The sequence below is a fragment of the Gambusia affinis genome, linkage group LG12 (genome assembly GCF_019740435.1).
Source record: "Gambusia affinis linkage group LG12, SWU_Gaff_1.0, whole genome shotgun sequence".
Lineage (NCBI taxonomy): Eukaryota > Metazoa > Chordata > Actinopteri > Cyprinodontiformes > Poeciliidae > Gambusia > Gambusia affinis.
In genome coordinates this window covers 7,973,357-7,991,618 of record NC_057879.1, presented here as the reverse complement: position 1 = coordinate 7,991,618, position 18,262 = coordinate 7,973,357, and the positions used below count along the sequence as shown (strand labels likewise).

The 18,262-nt window shown below is 40.9% G+C and overlaps 1 protein-coding gene across 1 annotated transcript; it reads left to right on the top strand.

The window, feature by feature from the left end:
• The first annotated feature begins 1,164 nt into the window (after positions 1–1,164).
• Positions 1,165–18,259, top strand: mmp14b (matrix metallopeptidase 14b (membrane-inserted)). The gene is made up of 10 exons (XM_044133315.1): positions 1,165–1,864; positions 10,949–11,097; positions 11,221–11,343; positions 11,474–11,781; positions 12,262–12,423; positions 14,029–14,189; positions 14,277–14,415; positions 14,498–14,648; positions 16,728–16,843; positions 16,927–18,259. The coding sequence occupies exons 1-10, from the start codon at positions 1,766–1,768 to the stop codon at positions 17,367–17,369; spliced, it is 1,851 nt and encodes a 616-aa protein (XP_043989250.1). The 5' UTR covers positions 1,165–1,765; the 3' UTR covers positions 17,370–18,259.
• The last annotated feature ends 3 nt before the right edge of the window (positions 18,260–18,262 follow it).

The window sequence follows — 18,262 nt, the reverse complement described above, 5'->3', positions numbered from 1 at the left end:
ATGACCAAAAATTAACACTGTTTGGTCATCAAGGCAAGTATGTAAAAAGAGAAAAAGTTAGGTAATGAGAATAACAGGAAAGCTTTTATTCAATGAAGCTTCTCATTAATATTGGCCTTCTTATATAGAACTGCATGTGGCTCTTTGACACCCTCGCATTGTCCATTATAATTTGGACAGAGACATAGAGCTGAGTTTTATATATGTATACATTTTAATAAAAATCAATCTTATTTTTCGTGTTGCAAAAATACCATTTTGTTTTCGCCACTAGATTTCAAACCACAGTCGTTTCTTCAATATCCTAAAACAAATCAATTTTCAGTCCATAAAGTTTTGTTTGTTTTGTTTTAATCTAATTAACTGCAATTTTGTCAATAAATTAAGGCAAAACAACATTGTTGTTTATCTCAGATCTTTGATTGAAGTTACATCAAAACACGAAACAGATCGATGTACGGTTTCATGTCGTTAACAGCAGTGCAGCATTTTAACAGCTCAACTTTGTAGATGTTTGGTGGATCTGACTACTATAAAAAAAGCATTTTCACTGTTCTGCGCTCCCCAAATAGGAGTGCAACTCTGGTTCTTTAATGTTACATGAAACACATTTTACATAGTAATGATAACAAAGAGTTTCGCTGTTCTGCACAAATCTAATTCCTAGAAGTGAGCACAAAGATTGATCTTCGCAATAAAACGGATTCTGACCCCCGCTCTTGACCTTACATTATATGAGCGTTAGGGGGCGCAATTACGTCTTCTTAAAGCAGTTTGATGGTACAAATGGTAAACGGTATATTTGTGCTCGTCTTGCATCAGTCCTGAACAACTGAAGCAATGATAATACTAAAAAAAAATGAACGTGCAAAGATAAAAACTGATAATACCTTCATCTGTTTCAAGATATTGAGATTCCAAACAGGTACAAAGTACAAAGCTAATGATAAATATATATATAGAAATATATATATTTATAAATAAAAAGTGTAAAGATTTGGATTCTATCTTCTCTCATGACTACACCAGCATTTCTGTGTGTCATTAAGGCCTTTAATTTATTTACTCGCTGCCTGACGGTAAGAGAAAGCGGTGCCAAGCCCGATCGGTCATCAAGTTAAATCCGTTTAGCTTTCCAAGAGAAGGCGGGTAGATTTAGGCAGAGGGGGAGGAGGCGGAGGAGGAGGAGGAGGTCTACAGCCCAATATTTTCCAGCTGAAAAAGCCTCCCGGGAGTATCACAGTACCACGTCTGCAGAGGGAAGAGGAGAGGGGGTCAGGATAGGCTGACGAGAGTCCAGCAGGCAGAGGACCGGAGAAGACAGAGAGCTTTTAATTTGTGTGGAAACAAAAGCCTGCTGCAACATCTGGAGCAAAGCGCAGGCTGAACTCGGACAGCCCCGCAAACCCCCCTCTTTACTTCCTGCCTACAGCGAAGTTGATAACCGTGCGCTAAAAAGAAAAGAAAAGAAAAGAAAACAGTGGAAAGAATGCACAGACCGGAGATTTATCAGTTGAAATAACGCGAGTTTGAAGTTGCAGAAAGGGGCGTTTTTGATTTTTACTACTATTATTATTATTATTATCATTATTCAGTTCGTCTCGCCAAGTCGGCCAAGGAGCGTTGTTTTCTTCTTTCCATCCGCAAACGATGTTTTGACAAAAAAAAGAAAAGAAAAACAGGAGGAAGATTGTGCAGACGTGTACAGGGACATCTGCCAAAGTTAGGTATCTGTTTCTTTCTTTTTTTGTGTGTGGGTGAAGTTATGATGCCCGAGGTGAGATCGGTGGTCCGGCTGCTGCTGTTGGCAGTGGTCTGGGAGTTGAGAGCGCATGGAGCGACGCAGCGGCAGATCAACCCGGAGGTGAGAAAAAAAACAAATATCCGCACTGGGTAAGACAAAACAATCCTTAATTAAAGGGATAAACAATATGCGAAGTGATAAAGTCTAATTAGTATGGAGTAATAATGCCAGTGGGAATGGAGATCACAAATCAGAGCTTAGTCAATAGGAGAGTAACAGATTCAGATTATCTTTATTGTTTATTGTCATTCAACGTAGCAATCAGAGATGCTCTGCAGAACGAAACAATGATGCATATTAGGGAACTATAACAGAATATAAAACGGAATAACATGAGAACCAGGTAAAAAAAAAAGATATATATATAAAGGAGGTTGAATAAATAGAAGTGGAAACTTTTGCAGTTGTTGTGAGAAATGTGCAAACCACAACATGTGCAAAACAATAGAAAACATGTAGATAAAGTCGGGTTATAGTCTTAGGTTACGTACAACTAAAGAGGTAAATATTCAGTGCTTCATAAATGTATTCACAGCAGTTTAACATTTCATGTTATAATTTAAAATGTGACGTGAATTGAACCCCCTCTCTGCTAAATAAAAACAGAGCAGCAATATTTTTAACATTTTGCTGATAATTCTCCATTGGAGTTGGGTCTTAAATTCGATGTTGCCACTTAAACACATGGAATTGTGCTGATCCAAACCACTCCCCTTTTTATTTGGCTGAATATTTAGGTTTGTTGTTCTGCTGGATGATGAATCTTCACCTCTGTCAGCTTTTCTTCCAGGATTGCCCTTTATTAAGCTCAATTTCCTTTCCTTTGCCAAAGAAAAGCCTCCCCGCAGCATCATTCTGCCACTGCCATGTTTTACTATATGCTTCACCATAAATAACCTGAGTTTTGGTCTCATTGCACTAGAGTTTTGTCCTCTACGTAAAAAATTTTTATGTCCTTCTTTCAAAAAACTGTTTAACTTCTCGGCACTACTCCGCTGCATCGATTTTCTGTCGTGTGAGTTCCGGTCAGGAGCAAACTTCGTTCTCTTCTACAACAATCAGGATTTGTTTGTGGGCTGCGTTTGCGTAAACACCTTCTCAGCCTGGGAATCAAAGCAATCCATTTGACAGCTTTGTGTTTCAGTCCATATTCTAGTGGGTAATGATTTCTGTGGCGAGATGGGAAAGGCTTTGACCCTGGGTTAGGGGAAACAGCCCATAATGATGATAGCCTCATAAAAACACACACACACACACAAAAAAAAAGATGCTGAGAGGGCAAAAGCGCGAGGAGCAAAAGACGGAAGAAATGTGCAAGTAATGCATGAAGTTGTATTGTGGTTTGGGTCAGAGACGGAGGCATTTCTTTTTCTTTTTTTAATTGAAGGAGGGGTTGTGAGATGTGGAGGCAGTTTGGCTAGCGGGATATGAAATGTAGGCTAATTGTTGACATATGTCATAAATTAGGTCTTAGCTGGGGTGAGGTGGGTTTTCACAATATGGGGGGTTTTAAGGATCTCAGCAAATCCATCTGTGAAGGATCTAAATTTCCTCCAGAAAAACCACAATTTAGTTTAGATTCCTCTGCCACGACCCGATGCTATTTGTTTAGGTTCTTCCGCGATGTGTTTATCTGCAGAATTCGCATGGAGCCATCGGGGAAGTCCAGTGTTAATTCAAGGAAGTGACTCGGTTATGATACTTACACACCTGCTTCCTTCAGTACCATCAGCAAAAAACCAAGCGTGTGCGGGAAAGGCCGCTGTTTTCATCACGAATGCGATCAACGAGTTATGAAGATTTCTCCAAAAATCTTAGCGGCGCCAATCGTCTCTGTAATATCTGCATCCTGCCTGCGGCCGGCAAGGAATTGGAGCTGCAGCCGTGCCAGTGGAAAAAAACAGAGTTCAGTTACTGTATTGACCTACATTAGGCTGGAGGCTTGAAAGACTGAGCCGCAAAATGTAAACTAAGATGGCAACCAGTGTTTTCCAAATGTCTTAGTACCTTGAACGTTTTCTTTCATGTTTCTGGATGGTTTTTAGTCTTACCTACACATAAATAAATACATTGGGAAATTGCATGAAATGGTATCTTACGTTGAATGCCGTTCTACTTTGACGCGCCAAAATAAAATCCAGAGCAACCAGTTAATGTCAGAGGTCAGTAGAGTCCACTTGTGTATTAATTTAAAAAATCCAGCTGTTCTTTGAAGGCATCAGAGGTTTGTTAGATGAGAGTAGAGAACAAGCAGAATCATGCAGACCAAAGAAGACACCAAATACGTGGAGAAGGTTGGATCTGGCCTTGATGGAGTAGCTTTTACTGAAAGAAAGCTACAAAAATCCATTTTCCGTTTTCCACAAGATGTGTAGGGAAAGGTCCTCTGGTGAGTTGAAACAGAAATGGATGTTTTTGGCATGCAAAAACACAAAAACAAACTGTGTAAAACGCCATCGTATAGTATATACTAGTGAAGGATCATGCTAATCCTCAATTAGCATTATGCCTTTTAAACGATCTTAGATTGGGACAGAAGTTCACGACTCTAAACATGGTGCATCGGGACACAAGCACACTCTTGTTTGAATGGCCCAGTCAAAGTACAAACCCAAACCCAATTTAGAATCGGTGGCAAGACTTAAGAACGGACGTGCACAGATAGTTGCACAGTCTAAATGAAGTTGAGCTATTTTGCAAACAATCACAGGAAACACCTTCAGTCTCTTGAAGTGCAAAGCACATAGAAATCTACCCCAAAAAGATCTACAGCTAGCCGTGATTCTATGTTATTGACTGGAGGGATAAATGCAGGCATTCTGAAATTCATATGCTTTGCAAAGACACAGTTGGTCTCATGTTGCAATTCCAGTTTATGTTTATGTGTATTTACAGGATTTCTAAATACACATCAAAGTGATTATATCATCCCCTTCGTTACATTTGGTGATGGCAACATTATGCTACAGGGAAGCTTTTGATGTATTGTGCTCATTACTTTACTAACACACTTTCCAACAGTTTTTTAAGTTATTACTAACTCTTACAAAAATGTGGTCATTTTTGTGTTATCTTTGAACTGTATATTAACTCAGTAAACAGCAATGTCCAGCTGAATTTCAGCAGGAAATGCTGCATAACATAAAGGTTTTCTGAATGAAACTGTTAACCATAGCGATCTATTCTGAAGCTCTAAGGACATAAAATTGTTCATTTTTGCAGACAAATCTTTAGGGTTATTATTACCATCATGAGCGTGTTGAACATGTCCGACACAAACATCCCTTAAAAGCAGCAGGAACAAAATCCACCATAAAAAACAAAACAAACCTAGTCTAATGCAGAAAGACTCAAGTTTCCGTGGACTTCTTGTTTTGTCCATTGTGGGCATTTTACGATTCCTCTGCAGTTATCTCATTCAGGCCAGTAGGTGTTGGCCAGTGAAATGAACACCTGCAGATAGTGTGGCAAAAAATTCCACTTCCTGTGGCCAGCGGTGAAGGAAGGAAGTGGTCAACTTCAATCCAAAACCACCGCGCTGTGTCAGCAGCACCCACCAACTTTCAGGACGGACGCACATCCGTATCTACACAGACACACGAAAACGTCTGCAAGCTGAGATCATCAACTACAAAGGATAACAGTCATGAAACGACATGATGAGGACAGTAAAGGGGCTTGTTGCAGGCCATGAGAAAGGAAGGCATTGTGATGCACTGAGGGAGTGAGGCAATGTGCAGAAAAAAGAAGAAGAAAAGTGAATCAGTTGTCTTGCTGCTAACAGGATGTAAATCAGTTACGCATGTGTGAATAAAACTAACTCCTTTTGCTTGTAAATGCAGTTCAGGGCAAGTCAGAGAAGTACATTTATGCTAATTTCATGCTGGAAAAGAGGATAGAAGGAGAAAGGGAAGGAAGTCTGGATGGTTTTCAGACCAGGCCATTGTTTAAATACTAACCTGTTAGCTAAATGGCAACTTCCTGGAGGAAACCCAGGAGGGGTCCCAGGATATGAGGAACCACTTAAACAAATTACCTCATCTCCTGAATGTAAAAGAAAAGCCATTTAACAATGCGTTGCCATTGATATTTGCCTGGCATTTGCTTTTTTTGAGACTGCTTTACGTCACATGCGTGCCAGCAGCAGATAGCAGATGGGAAATCCCAGGAGTCTATATGTGTGTCAATGAGGTCTTTTGTAAAGATGGGGAAGAAGTCACAAAAGCCTCAGCTATGCTTCAAGTAAATCTTTATAAAGCAGGGAAACATTCATGCCATTTCTGCAGGCTTGTGGTGAACACACCTGCCCACACACAATCAAATCCTGTAATGGACAGTTGCAAGGGAATCGGAAGATATAATTTCACGTCATTTGACACAATCCTGCCACCCTCTGTTTAGAGGAAGGGAGGCGTAATAAGCAGATGTGCGTGCTCTGTTTACCCTGCAAGCCTCAGAGGGACTCCCATCATCGGTAACCAGAGTTTCTCTCCGTTGGCGTTTAGCTAACGGAACAACTGAGCAACTGTCCTTCTTGCTCCCCTTTCTCATCCTATGCAAAATAAACGCTCCACTGAGGGAGTTGCCATGTATATATGCATAAAAAACGTATTTTACATGGGTCTACATGTGGAATAAAATGTACATTTTGAGAAAAGTCAAGTGCTGTCCCATCTAAGAGTCTCTGTTTTGTGTGGTGTGTATGCAATGAGATGAAGGGTGCAACATTTGGAGAGTCGAATTGCTTGAGGTTCAGTACTTTTCCTATCTTATCAACATCAAATTTCTTTTAACTACACTAAAGGACCGCAAAGAAATAAAGAAATGAGTCCCTAAATAATCAAATATTTATTGGAGCTATATAAACACTCTGCAAACCGAGGTGACTGAATCTTCATCAGTGCAGACAGAGTGTCTGCATACCATAGCATGAGATTAGGTGATGCTTTTGAGTCTCTGCAACATTTCAGGAGTATTTGCTTACATTTAGTAGTAGTTGTATTTATGTTTGTTAAATGTTTTGACTACTCTCTGTGGGCATCTAGTGCAGTGATGATATGGTGTGTTCCTGTTGGAGACTTGATCCAACTGGCATAATATTTTATTGGCATGCGAAATGGGAATTCCTGACTCTTGAAATATACTGGTTAACAAATAATGCGGTCATATTGCATCTTGTAGTTGCCAACATATCCAACAAATCTGATGAAACCTGGCTAACTGGTAATCATGTCACTTATGCTACAGCAACAGATGCAAAGAAAAGTGATGATAGAGTGATATTTACTAAAGGTTGCATACTTTTGTATGCAATGGAAATACAGTGCAGGTAAAATGATAGTGTATCTCGAATCATGGGTGACATTACATCAAAAAAGGAGCATTGCATTGCCCAGTTATTCCTTTAAACAAAATTGCTTGTGGATAACAGAAAATATGATCAACTACTTCAGCTAATTTGACAAAGAAAATAAAAACCAATAGATCAAATGCCCCAGTTTCCATAATAACAATCAGGCATGCTGTAAGAAGTTTGATCAGGCCTTTAAAAAGAGCAGGAACTAAAAATCAAAAGACCGTATAATTTCTACATGTCTCTTCTTATCCCACTGTAAATGCTGACCACTTCCTCTTCCCGGTTCTGCTTTAGTTACCAAATCTGTATGTGCTCTCAGAAATAGCAGTGTGTGACACTGAATAAGACTTTGTGAAGTAACCTGAGGAGCTCATGAATGCCTTAAAGTTAAAACAAGTGTTCTCTGTCATTTATGAGCCTGTTTTTCTCTGGGCTGTGGCCAGTATTAATATGGGATGGGGTAACATGGGCTTTCCTTTGATTCCAGAAGACGTACGTCGCATACTGACGACAAACTGTAGGGCTCGTTGTGACTCCTATCTGCGTTATCTGGACTCATGTAACATTCATCTTTTTCTTGTTGCGCTCCACTCTTTCTTTCCCACTCATGAAGCCGTGCTGTAACAGAAACAAACAGTGGGTCTTTATGTGTCCACAGCGGTGAGTCAGAACCAGAAAGAACTCATTCAGGGGTGAAGTCTAAACACTAAGACCTCCATGTCTTGCTAGAGTATACAGGGGAGGCAAAACTGGAGCTTCGAGGACTTAAAACCTGCTGTTTTACTCTTGCCAGGTCTCAGCCAAGGTGCATGAGCATATTTAACATAAAACTAATAAAAAATAAATAGACCTTCAGCTCATTCATATGGTGATTATGCTATTAAAATGTGTCTATAGAGTTTCTGGGATGATGCTGTAGCATTGCAAGTCTACAGAAGACACAGGACATTGCTAGAACAGCACTAGGCTACAGTGATGTTAGGCTAACACAGAAGTGCTAGCTTGAAGAAGTATTATCCTTGGATAAACCAGCATTGGACTACATTAATGTCACGTTAAGGCAGTGCCAAGCGGTGCTTGACTAAAGTGGTTCTAGGCTACAGGAATGCACGGCTAAAGCTACATGAGGCTAAAATGGTTTTAGAGTGCAGCAGTGCTAGACTAAAGCAGCGCCACATTAAGTTAGCTTTACATTAGAAACATTGCTAGTGTTAAATCATAACAACAGGCTAGGTCAAAGCAGTTGTTGACCAAAAGTGTTCAAGGCTATAGCAGTGCTAAGCTGAAACAGTACAATGCTATGCTAGGCTATAGCAGTGCTAAGCTGAAACAGTACAATGTTATGCTAGATTATAACAGTGCTAAGCTGAAACAGTACAATGCTATGCTAGGCTATAACAGTGCTAAGCTGAAACAGTACAATGCTATGCTAGGCTATAGCAGTGCTAAGCTGAAACAGTACAATGCTATGCTAGGCTATAACAGTGCTAAGCTGAAACAGTACAATGTTATGCTAGGCTATAACAGTGCTAAGCTGAAACAGTACAATGCTATGCTAGGCTATAGCAGTGCTAAGCTGAAACAGTACAATGCTATGCTAGGTTATAACAACGCTAATCTGAAACAGTACAATGCTATGCTAGGCTATAACAGTGCTAAGCGAAACAGTACAATGCTATGCTAGGAAATAGCAGTGCTAAGCTAAAACAGTACAATGCTATGCTAGGTTATAACAGTGCTAAGCTGAAACAGTACAATGCTATGCTAGGCTATAACAGTGCTAAGCTGAAACAGTACAATGCTATGCTAGACTATAACAGTGCTAAGCTGAAACAGTACAATGCTATGCTAGGCTATAACAGTGCTAAGCTGAAACAGTACAATGCTATGCTAGACTATAACAGTGCTAAGCTGAAACAGTACAATGCTATGCTAGGCTATAACAGTGCTAAGCTGAAACAGTACAATGCTATGCTAGGCTATGGCAGTGCTAAGCTGAAAGAGTACAATGCTATGCTAGGCTATAACAGTGCTAAGCTGAAACAGTACAATGCTATGCTAGGCTATAGCAGTGCTAAGCTGAAACAGTACAATGCTATGCTAGGCTATGGCAGTGCTAAGCTGAAAGAGTACAATGCTATGCTAGGCTATAGCAGTGCTAAGCTGAAACAGTACAATGCTATGCTAGGCTATAGCAGTGCTAAGCTGAATCAATTCTACGCTGCAGCAGTGCTATTCTACACCAATTTAAAGATAAAACAGTGTAAGGCTAAAGCAGTGCCAGTTAAAAACAGTGCAAAGCTAAACTTGTTCAAGTCTATAGTTTTGCTCGGGTAAAGTAGTTCTGCCTAGGCTAAAATAAAGCTACATTACAGCAGTCCAAGGCTATTGTCCAGGACAATAGCAGGCTGAAGCAGTTCCTGACCAAAAGAAATTTGAAAACACTTATGGTTAATTTTATTTTATCTTCTAGTTTCTTTAGCTTAGTGTTGAATGTTATTGGAGATGAAGGGTCCAGACTATTTAAGATGTTTCAAAGCAATTGGGGACATCCATAAATATGCTACGTCATAGTTTTGCAAAATGTCTGAGTGGACAGTTAAATACACCACAATGTCAGCGGAAAACATAGGGGGGAAAAAAAGGCGAATAAAAACATTTTGAATTTACTATTAGCAACCAATATCCTACAAAGCAAAAAAATTAGCTGGTCTGGGTGTGGTTCCTTACGATTATTGAAGCAAATGGGTTTTCCATAAAAGTGGGGTAAGGGAGACAAGGGGAGGGAGTGAGATGAGGAAAGGACAGACATTAACGAAGGGGAGTTTGACTCTGAGGTTTGGATGCGGCTCAGGAGAAATTCCCAGTTAAATTACTGACTGACGCTGCTGCTCAACTGGAGACATCGGCTGGGGTTTGCCCAAGGCCTGACTCTCACCCTGGGACACTCCCTTGCTCTCTGCTCTTCTGCCTCCGCTATTCTCTTTGTCTCTCCACACTGCCATTACCCACAGCGCCGAAACCCCACCATTCAAAACAAATGACCTTGTGCAATTGTTTGCATCAAATCAAACTTACTTCATGCAAGGATTCAAATGCTGTATATTTGAGACAAAACAGAGACCACCTAACCAGAGTCGAGATCACAGGGTGACTGCGTGCAGCACAAATGTCATTTACCATTGTTTGGACAGGCGTCCATTTTATTTTCTTGGTTCTGGTTTAAAATGCAAAGGGTGTAGGAGAAGCTCTGTGGGAGAAGCAAAGCTGGCTCAGATGCCAAACTAGCACAGAATAACTTAAAACTTGAAACAGGGATTAACAATCAACCTCTTGAGGTGATTTGTGTTAAATCCAACCCCTGTGGCTGTTTGTCGAAACCCAAACTGCCCTTATTAGAGGTTTCGTTCAGCATTAGCACACATATCCACTGGGGTGAGTCATGTTGATGGTTGAATAGGATTTGGCTTTAATAATTAACTGGAAACTGGCCAAGCGCTTGGAAGCGGTGCAACTCCTTCAGGCTAGAAAACACGGAGAAAAAATAATTTAAGAGCAGACTGTGTTTTCCCTGCAGATAAAAACTTTCTGAACTTGTACTTCTTGTAGCCGCCCTTGTCTCATAAGGTACCATCCACCCAGCAGGGTCATCAACAAAAATGAGCTGAAATGTGTTTTTATTTCTTAATTATTTTTATCTTAGATAAAAACAGGAATTTGTGTGTGTGTGTGGGTTTTTTTTCCCATGAGAAATCTCATGAGTTCCCTCTTTTCTTTTATTTTGCTAGTCATGGCTGCAGCAATATGGCTACCTTCCCCCAGGAGATCTTAGGACCCACTCTCTCCGCTCCCCTCAATCCGTCTCCTCAGCCATCGCCACAATGCAGAGGTTCTACGGCCTCACAGTAACCGGTGCCATCGACGAGAAAACGATTGCGTCAGTACCTGATAAATAAAACAACGCACAAAACATAACCGGTGCTATTTCTGACCTTGAGCTGAACGTTGCTTTTGTTTTTGATTTTCTCTCTCTCTGTCTCTGTCTCTCTCTCTCTCACAGGGCCATGAAGCGACCGCGCTGTGGGGTGCCGGATAAGTTTGGAGCTGAGCTGAAGAGCAACTTGAGGAGGAAGCGTTACGCCACCCAGAACCTGAAGTGGCAGAAGAACCGCATCACTTTTTCGTAAGTCAACGAAGCCCCAAGTGGACCAGTTGAAGCTGTTTTGAAGTAAAAGAAAAAAAGTAATAGACAGAATTTAGTGAACAGCGTGTAATTTTTCTTAAAATCCCAATAAAATTTGCGCTCTGTGCAGCATCCAGAACTACACCCCGAAGGTGGGCGAGTACGAGACCTACGAGGCCATCAGGAAGGCCTTCAAGGTGTGGGAGAGCGTCACCCCGCTCCGCTTCCAGGAAATCCCCTACAGCCACATACGGGACAAAGTCGAGGAGTTTGCCGACATAATGCTCTACTTTGCGGAGGGTTTCCACGGCGACAGCAGTCCTTTCGACGGCGAGGGGGGCTTCCTGGCGCACGCCTACTTTCCTGGCAACGGCATCGGAGGAGACACTCACTTTGATGCAGCCGAGCCGTGGACGACAGGAAACCAGGATCTGTACGGTGAGGCTCCGAGATACATGAAGTAAAAGAAGGACTTTTTTTTTTATTATCTCTATATAGATTCTCTGAAATCTGATGAAACATAAAAACGTTTAAATGTTGGGAGTAACTTGTTTGTTCAGAGTCTAGGCCTTTCTTTCTTTTTGCTGTCACAAGCAGAACCTGGTGCAGGTCCAGACTCGTGTCAGTACTTTTGAGGTAGAGGAGGCTCGGAGGAATGTGCTTATTTTCGAAGTGTGGAAACCACAGAAATGCCCACTGTCAGCTGTTCAAGTCAAGCTTGTGTTCACATGACTTTCGTCTGATTTTATTTTTGATCCACTGATGCGATGTGGAATAGCAGCGTGCGTTTGAGTCATCTCTAAATGAGGGAGCAGTTCTGTTTCCTCCTTCTCCCGTCTAAAACTTCGCCGCACCAGAATAAATGCTTCACTCTTCCTCAAAACGAAGCGGTCGGTGTGACGAGTCTTTGTCTTCCAGGGAATGACGTCTTCCTTGTGGCGGTGCACGAACTGGGCCATGCTCTGGGTCTTGAGCACTCCAATGACCCGTCGGCCATCATGGCTCCATTCTACCAGTGGATGGACACGGACAACTTCCAGCTTCCTGATGATGACCGCAGGGGCATCCAGCAGCTTTACGGTGTGTTGCAGACACAAACTACTGCACACCTTTTTTTTTTCTTTTTTTTTCTTGCTGTTCTTAATAAGGACCTTAAACCAAAACCTGCATCATCCAATTTGCCAGCTCCCCCCTTGCTAAAATTTCCAATTAGACTTCTGTTCTGTCCCTGAAGAGTTGGTAAAAAAAAAAAGCAGTTTTATATATAAAAAGTATAAAAAACAAATAAAGGGCCGGGTGAAAACATCCACCAGAGAGGGTGCCAAATTTGACGTTAATGGAAGAGTGGGAAGCAGAAAGGGAATAAGCAATAAGACGGGACATGTAGACAGTGTTCTGCTCAAATGAGGTCAGACTTGATGTCTTTTGACCACATAACACGCAGAACTCTGTGCAGAAAAACTAATACTGCACAACTCCCTGAACACGCTGTCCCTCACACTGAAACACCATGGTAGCAGTCCCATGTTTTAAAGTTGCTTTTCTTCTGCAACAGCAAGCAAGGAAGCCACTCAGAGTTGATCAGTTGAATTATATGTGGGGCAATCATGGGAGAAGTCCAGTAAGAAGTTGCAAAAGACCTTTGGCCTTCAGAAGGACTGTAACCCTGAAAGTATAGCCATAGATACATAGATGTAATTCATGCTTTGTGGATTTGGTTGGCCCAGTCAGAGACCAAACCTAGATCCAAATCCAATCTGTGGTGAGAGCTGACAGTAGATGGCCATGCTATCAGACTTAGCTTGAGCTCTTAAAGGGCACAGAAATGAGTCTCTGTATGTTTCAAAAAAACATGCAACGGCTCTGAATACATATGAATGCCGCAGTTTTTCAGATTTTCATTTGTGAAAAAAATGTTGCCAACCACTTTACAACGGTTGTGATGAAACAGTTCCAAGGTATCTGCAGGTTTCAGCAACTCGAATGTAAGATGTCTTAAGACATTTTTAATTCCACCTCGAGTTAAATTTGAGACGTCTATGAATATCGGGATGGTTTGGGGATCCGACTAGATTACAATCAAGCCCAGTACAAACAATGAAACCTCTGGGGTTTGTTTGGAGCTGTTGGGATCAGCTTTATGCTTCACACACTGCATGTAGCTTTAACTGGTTAAAGCTGTGGAGTGGTGTTGTGCTACAAAACAAAACGGTGGTGTTGTGCCGAGCTTAAACGTTTTTTAACAGAACGCTCGTTGCCTTGTGAGTCAGTGGCGAAAGCAAAGGTTGTTCAGTAAACTGGCCATAAATTTGCAAACAAAACTTTAAAAAAGTGTATTAGAAACCAGTTAGCGGTAGCCTCAACTGCCTCGAGTCACAGAGTGAAGATGTCGGCGTGCGACTCAAACTTTTGCCCGACAGAAAAATCAGTTGAGGAAAAACGAAAACCTAGATAGTCATCTGATGACAAAATTTAAGACTTGTGATTAAAGTATTTAAGACAAAATTACCTTACAAAAGTAATTTTGGATACATGAATTTACGACTTTTAAAGACTTTTAAGGATGTGCGGACATTCTCAGTTTGTGGCAAACTGCAGAAATGTTAGTTTTACGACACTGTGGCTCAAAAGCTGAGGCTACATTTTGGTTTTCTAATAGATTAAGATGTCTATGTGCTCCATTAGGGTCTGGATCAGGTCCGCCACCCCCTCCCTTGACACCGCACCCACCTGACCACAACCCTCAGCCCACCTACTCACCGGACAAACCTCACTTTGGTCCCGACATCTGCGATGGCCACTTCGACACCATCGGGATCTTTAGAGGAGAAATGTTTGTCTTCAAGGTCAGATCCCATAAAAACGCTCTGATTTTGGTTGTTTTTATTTACTCCTGTTCTGCTATAAAGCTTTGTCTTTGTTTAACATTTCAGGACAAATGGTTCTGGCGAGTACGCAACAGCCGTGTGTTGGATGGATACCCCATGCCCATTGGTCACTTTTGGAGAGGATTACCCACTCAAGTGAATTCTGCTTTTGAAAATGAAGAGGGGAAATTTGTTTTCTTCAAAGGTCAGCCAACATACAGAGAGTAAACCATTTTTTGTGTAATCACTAGATGGCTAAGAGGGTACATGCCTCTATCTCTCTGCAGGGGACAAGTATTGGGTGTTTAGCGAATCTATTCTTGACTCTGGTTACCCCAAGTATCTGAAGGAAATGGGCTCTGGACTTCCCAAGGATCGGATAGATGCTGCTCTCTTCTACACCCCCAACGGACAGACATTTTTCTTCCGAGCTAACAAGTTAGTCAACATCTGTGTGTGGCCGGTTGTGTGTGCATCTAAAATAAATAAGTTCTCCAGTTAAAATGGTGGCAGTTCAAAGGAAAACCCCTCTTTTTCCACTTCTCTAAGACATGATTGATTGTTGACCTTACAGGGTTTAAACAAGAAAAGTAAATGACTAACTGTGAATCTAAAAAAATTGCTTCTTGTGTAAATACAAAAATAAACTAAAGGCAGTAATCAAAGGCAGTTGGTACGAACCCCTTACCTCCTACTAAAGTCAGTCATAGGTGCAGTAAGCCACCTCCGTTGTGGCGCAGGCCTCATCATCAGATTTCAGCAAAGATTTCCGTTCTTTTGTTCATTTCTATAGTTCTGCAAAATGACAACAGGGAGGCTTTTTCTGTGCTTACAGGGAGTTTTAATCCAAGGTTTTGTGAAGTATTGCAGAAAGTTTGAAGAAAAGTGAAGGAACAATCAGCAGAGGAGGGCTACTGTTGTCCCTAATATGAGCTTTTTAATACAACTCAAGCTGAAAATGTCAATACACGTCGAATGAAACACTTTATATTAGCCATGCATAATGCCACAAGCAACCACTGTTGACTTTGCTGCTGTTCCCTCAATCACACATCGCTTTACCAGTTGTAAACTTTGGATTTTGAGACAGGTTGTCAATTGTGCATCATCGTCAAAATCAAATTAGTCGACATCATTTCTTAGAGTGACAAATTATTCAATTGTCGCTTGTGAAAGTGGTAATATCCAATAGTCCAGCATTGTAACCCAGAGATTTTCAGGTGAAGTTATTTTATCTTCTATACAACTAGCTGTTAGCCTTCAATCTGTCTACAGTGAGAAAGAGAGCCATTGAACTCAGCAATGGATCCAAACTGTTACATTAAGCTAATAGCAGAGGAAGGATTCATTACAAACCCGTTTGGAATATAAATCAGAGATTGAATTGGGTCAAAACGTTTAGTGGTTTCGACCACTAATTGAATATATAATAATTTATCTGGGTCTTCAAGGCCAACTTGAAATGATGAAATAATTCGTTATACAAGCCCTATTCGAATCATTAAACCCAGGTCTTGTACGGTTTACTTTAACTTGTGTGTAGTGTGTCAAAAAAAAAAGCAAAAAACAATGTTGAACAAAATACAAGATTGTTTAAAACCACCAACCAATATAATAAACGCAGCAAAACACAAAAAACAAATGCAGTAATGTTGACCCAAAAACAAGCTAAAAGAAGGAGCAACAACAATATAGAAGACCTGATGAGACTCAAACAAATGAATGAAAACAAATGTAAAGTTTACCAGGTAAAATCTAAGACCGGATAGATTCATACATTTGAATAAAGTTGCGTCTTCTTCCATATTTTAAAGGCTGCCACTGCAAAAGTCCACATCTAAACCATCCAACACCAACCAACACCTGCTGCAGCATTTCAGACTTACTAGAGGCCATGCAGAGACCAAGACCAATATAGAGAGCTCTCCAGTACTACAAGATAGATGTGGTGCTTTTTTAATGGATACAGAAAACAGTTAGATGTATACCGTAACAAAAATCTCCCATTTAGACCAAAAGTACATTAAAGTCTAAATGAGAGAAGATCGATTGGGTTGAAGTCTCCTAGTTGTGTCTAAAAGAACTAGAACAACTAATTGTGCTTAGTAAACAGTTACAAAAGAAAAAGGCTGGATTTGTGTTATGTGAGCAAATTCAAACTTTACCCAAACACTGTCATTAACAAGACAAGTTTGGCCTATACTGAGGGCAATCTTTTACAATTAAAAAGAAAAAGTAATTTAGATGATAGCCTATCGTTAGAAAAACCATTTGAATCATGGCAAGGATGTTCAATAATAATAAAAAAAAAACAAGTAAGGGAAGATTGTTCTGGCACGACTAATCCCACTAATCATCTAATTCACGGTCTGGCTCTTCCTAAGCAAATTTTATATCCTATCCAATGTATGCCTGAAGTCAGGTTTCAAACTTTGGTGTAAAGCGTTTCAGTTTTGAAGATGTGTGTGTGAGTAGTAACTTACAGCAAACGTATTTCCTTTGCTTCCTGTTCCTCAGGTATTACCGTTTCAATGAAGACTCAAGAAGAGTTGAAGACGGTTACCCCAAATCTATCGATATGTGGCAGGGCGTTCCAGAGAACATCAAGGCAGCCTTTATGAGTAAAGATCAAGGTAAGGCCAACATGTATTTTCAGTCCATGTTTGTTAGTACTTGTCAGAGGTTGTTTTTAACATTTCAGTCTTCCGTCCACCAGCGTATACTTACTTCTACAAAGCCAACAAGTACTGGAAATATGACAATCAGAGGATGCGCGTGGAGCCTGGATACCCCAAGTCGGCGCTCCGTGACTGGATGGGATGCCCCAACGAGGATTCCAAGACAGACGGCGGGAGAGGCGGTGGCGGCCACGATAAGGACAAAGAGAAGGAAAGAGAAAGGGAAAAGGAAAAGGGACGAGAGGATAAGGACAGAACTAGAGCTAAAGACAGGGAAACGGAGAATGAGACAGAGACGGAGGAAGAGGTGGATGTGACCATTATTGAGACAAACCAGGGGAACGGAGCAGTGGCTGTGGTGTTGCCACTGTTCCTGCTGGTCTGTGTGATTGCCACATTGGCAGCCTTGGTGTTTTTCCGTATGTACGGCACTCCACGCCGAATCCTGTACTTCCAAAGATCTCTACTAGACAAGGTGTAGGTGGGAGAAGAGCAGAAGGAGCTAGAGAGGAGGGGAATAGGACAAAATGGGAGCAAAAGTTCAACAGATAGCCAATCGGGAGAGAAAGAGCCGAAGGAATAGTGCGAGACTTTTATTTTCAAATAATCCTACCACTGCCTACTTCATCCATCTCTTATCTCTTAATCACTGTGTTTTCGTCTCCTTTTCTCTCCTTCCTGTCCTCCTGTGGTAACTGACGCCAGCTTGTTGCTGTTTGTTTTAGCCATTTTCAATGTCTTGTAGTTTTTGCCAATGGTATTGTTTGTGTTCTCGTGAATTTCCAGTTTGAACCTGCATTTCCACAATGCAGAGTGAAGCATGTTTTCTTTGCATGAGCGCCCACCTCCAACCAGTCCTTCTCTCCTCTTGTTAAGCTTGAACATACTCACTAAAACACACACGCACACACACTTGAAAGCCACATTCAAATAGTTGCTGTATTTCTTAGTCTTCCACTCAAACAACATGTTGGAGCCAGTTTGGACCATAAAAGGGAAACAAAGCATCTGCTTACCTCCTCATAAAACATGACACACACTCACGAGTTCAGTCATTCACAACAGCTGATTGGTTATCTTTACGTTCAGTGATTAATTTTGTCGAGAATGATGTTGTCATTAGCATTATGACTGTTACTATTATTGTTGAATGTTTTTTTGTTTTACTTTTTTTTTTTTTTTTGTAAATTGACATTAAAACGTCCTGCTGGACAGAGACATACACTTTGGAAAGTGGCCTTAATTTTATACATGTGGGGACAGTGAACAGGGGAACGGGGCTATGTATGTTTGAAACTTGATTGTTTTTTGTTTTTAAATATACATTGACTCTATCTCAAATGAAAATAAATTGAAGATTTAAGAAAAAAATGG

What these genes read in the sequence shown, in the direction of transcription:
- mmp14b (XM_044133315.1), top strand. Translation starts at nt 1,766, where the DNA reads ATGATGCCCGAGGTGAGATCGGTGGTCCGGCTGCTGCTGTTGGCAGTG. An exon ending in GGGCATCCAGCAGCTTTACG is followed by an intron (nt 12,424 to 14,028) that starts GTGTGTTGCAGA and finishes GTGCTCCATTAG; the next exon opens with GGTCTGGATCAGGTCCGCCA. An exon ending in CTTTATGAGTAAAGATCAAG is followed by an intron (nt 16,844 to 16,926) that starts GTAAGGCCAACA and finishes TCCGTCCACCAG; the next exon opens with CGTATACTTACTTCTACAAA.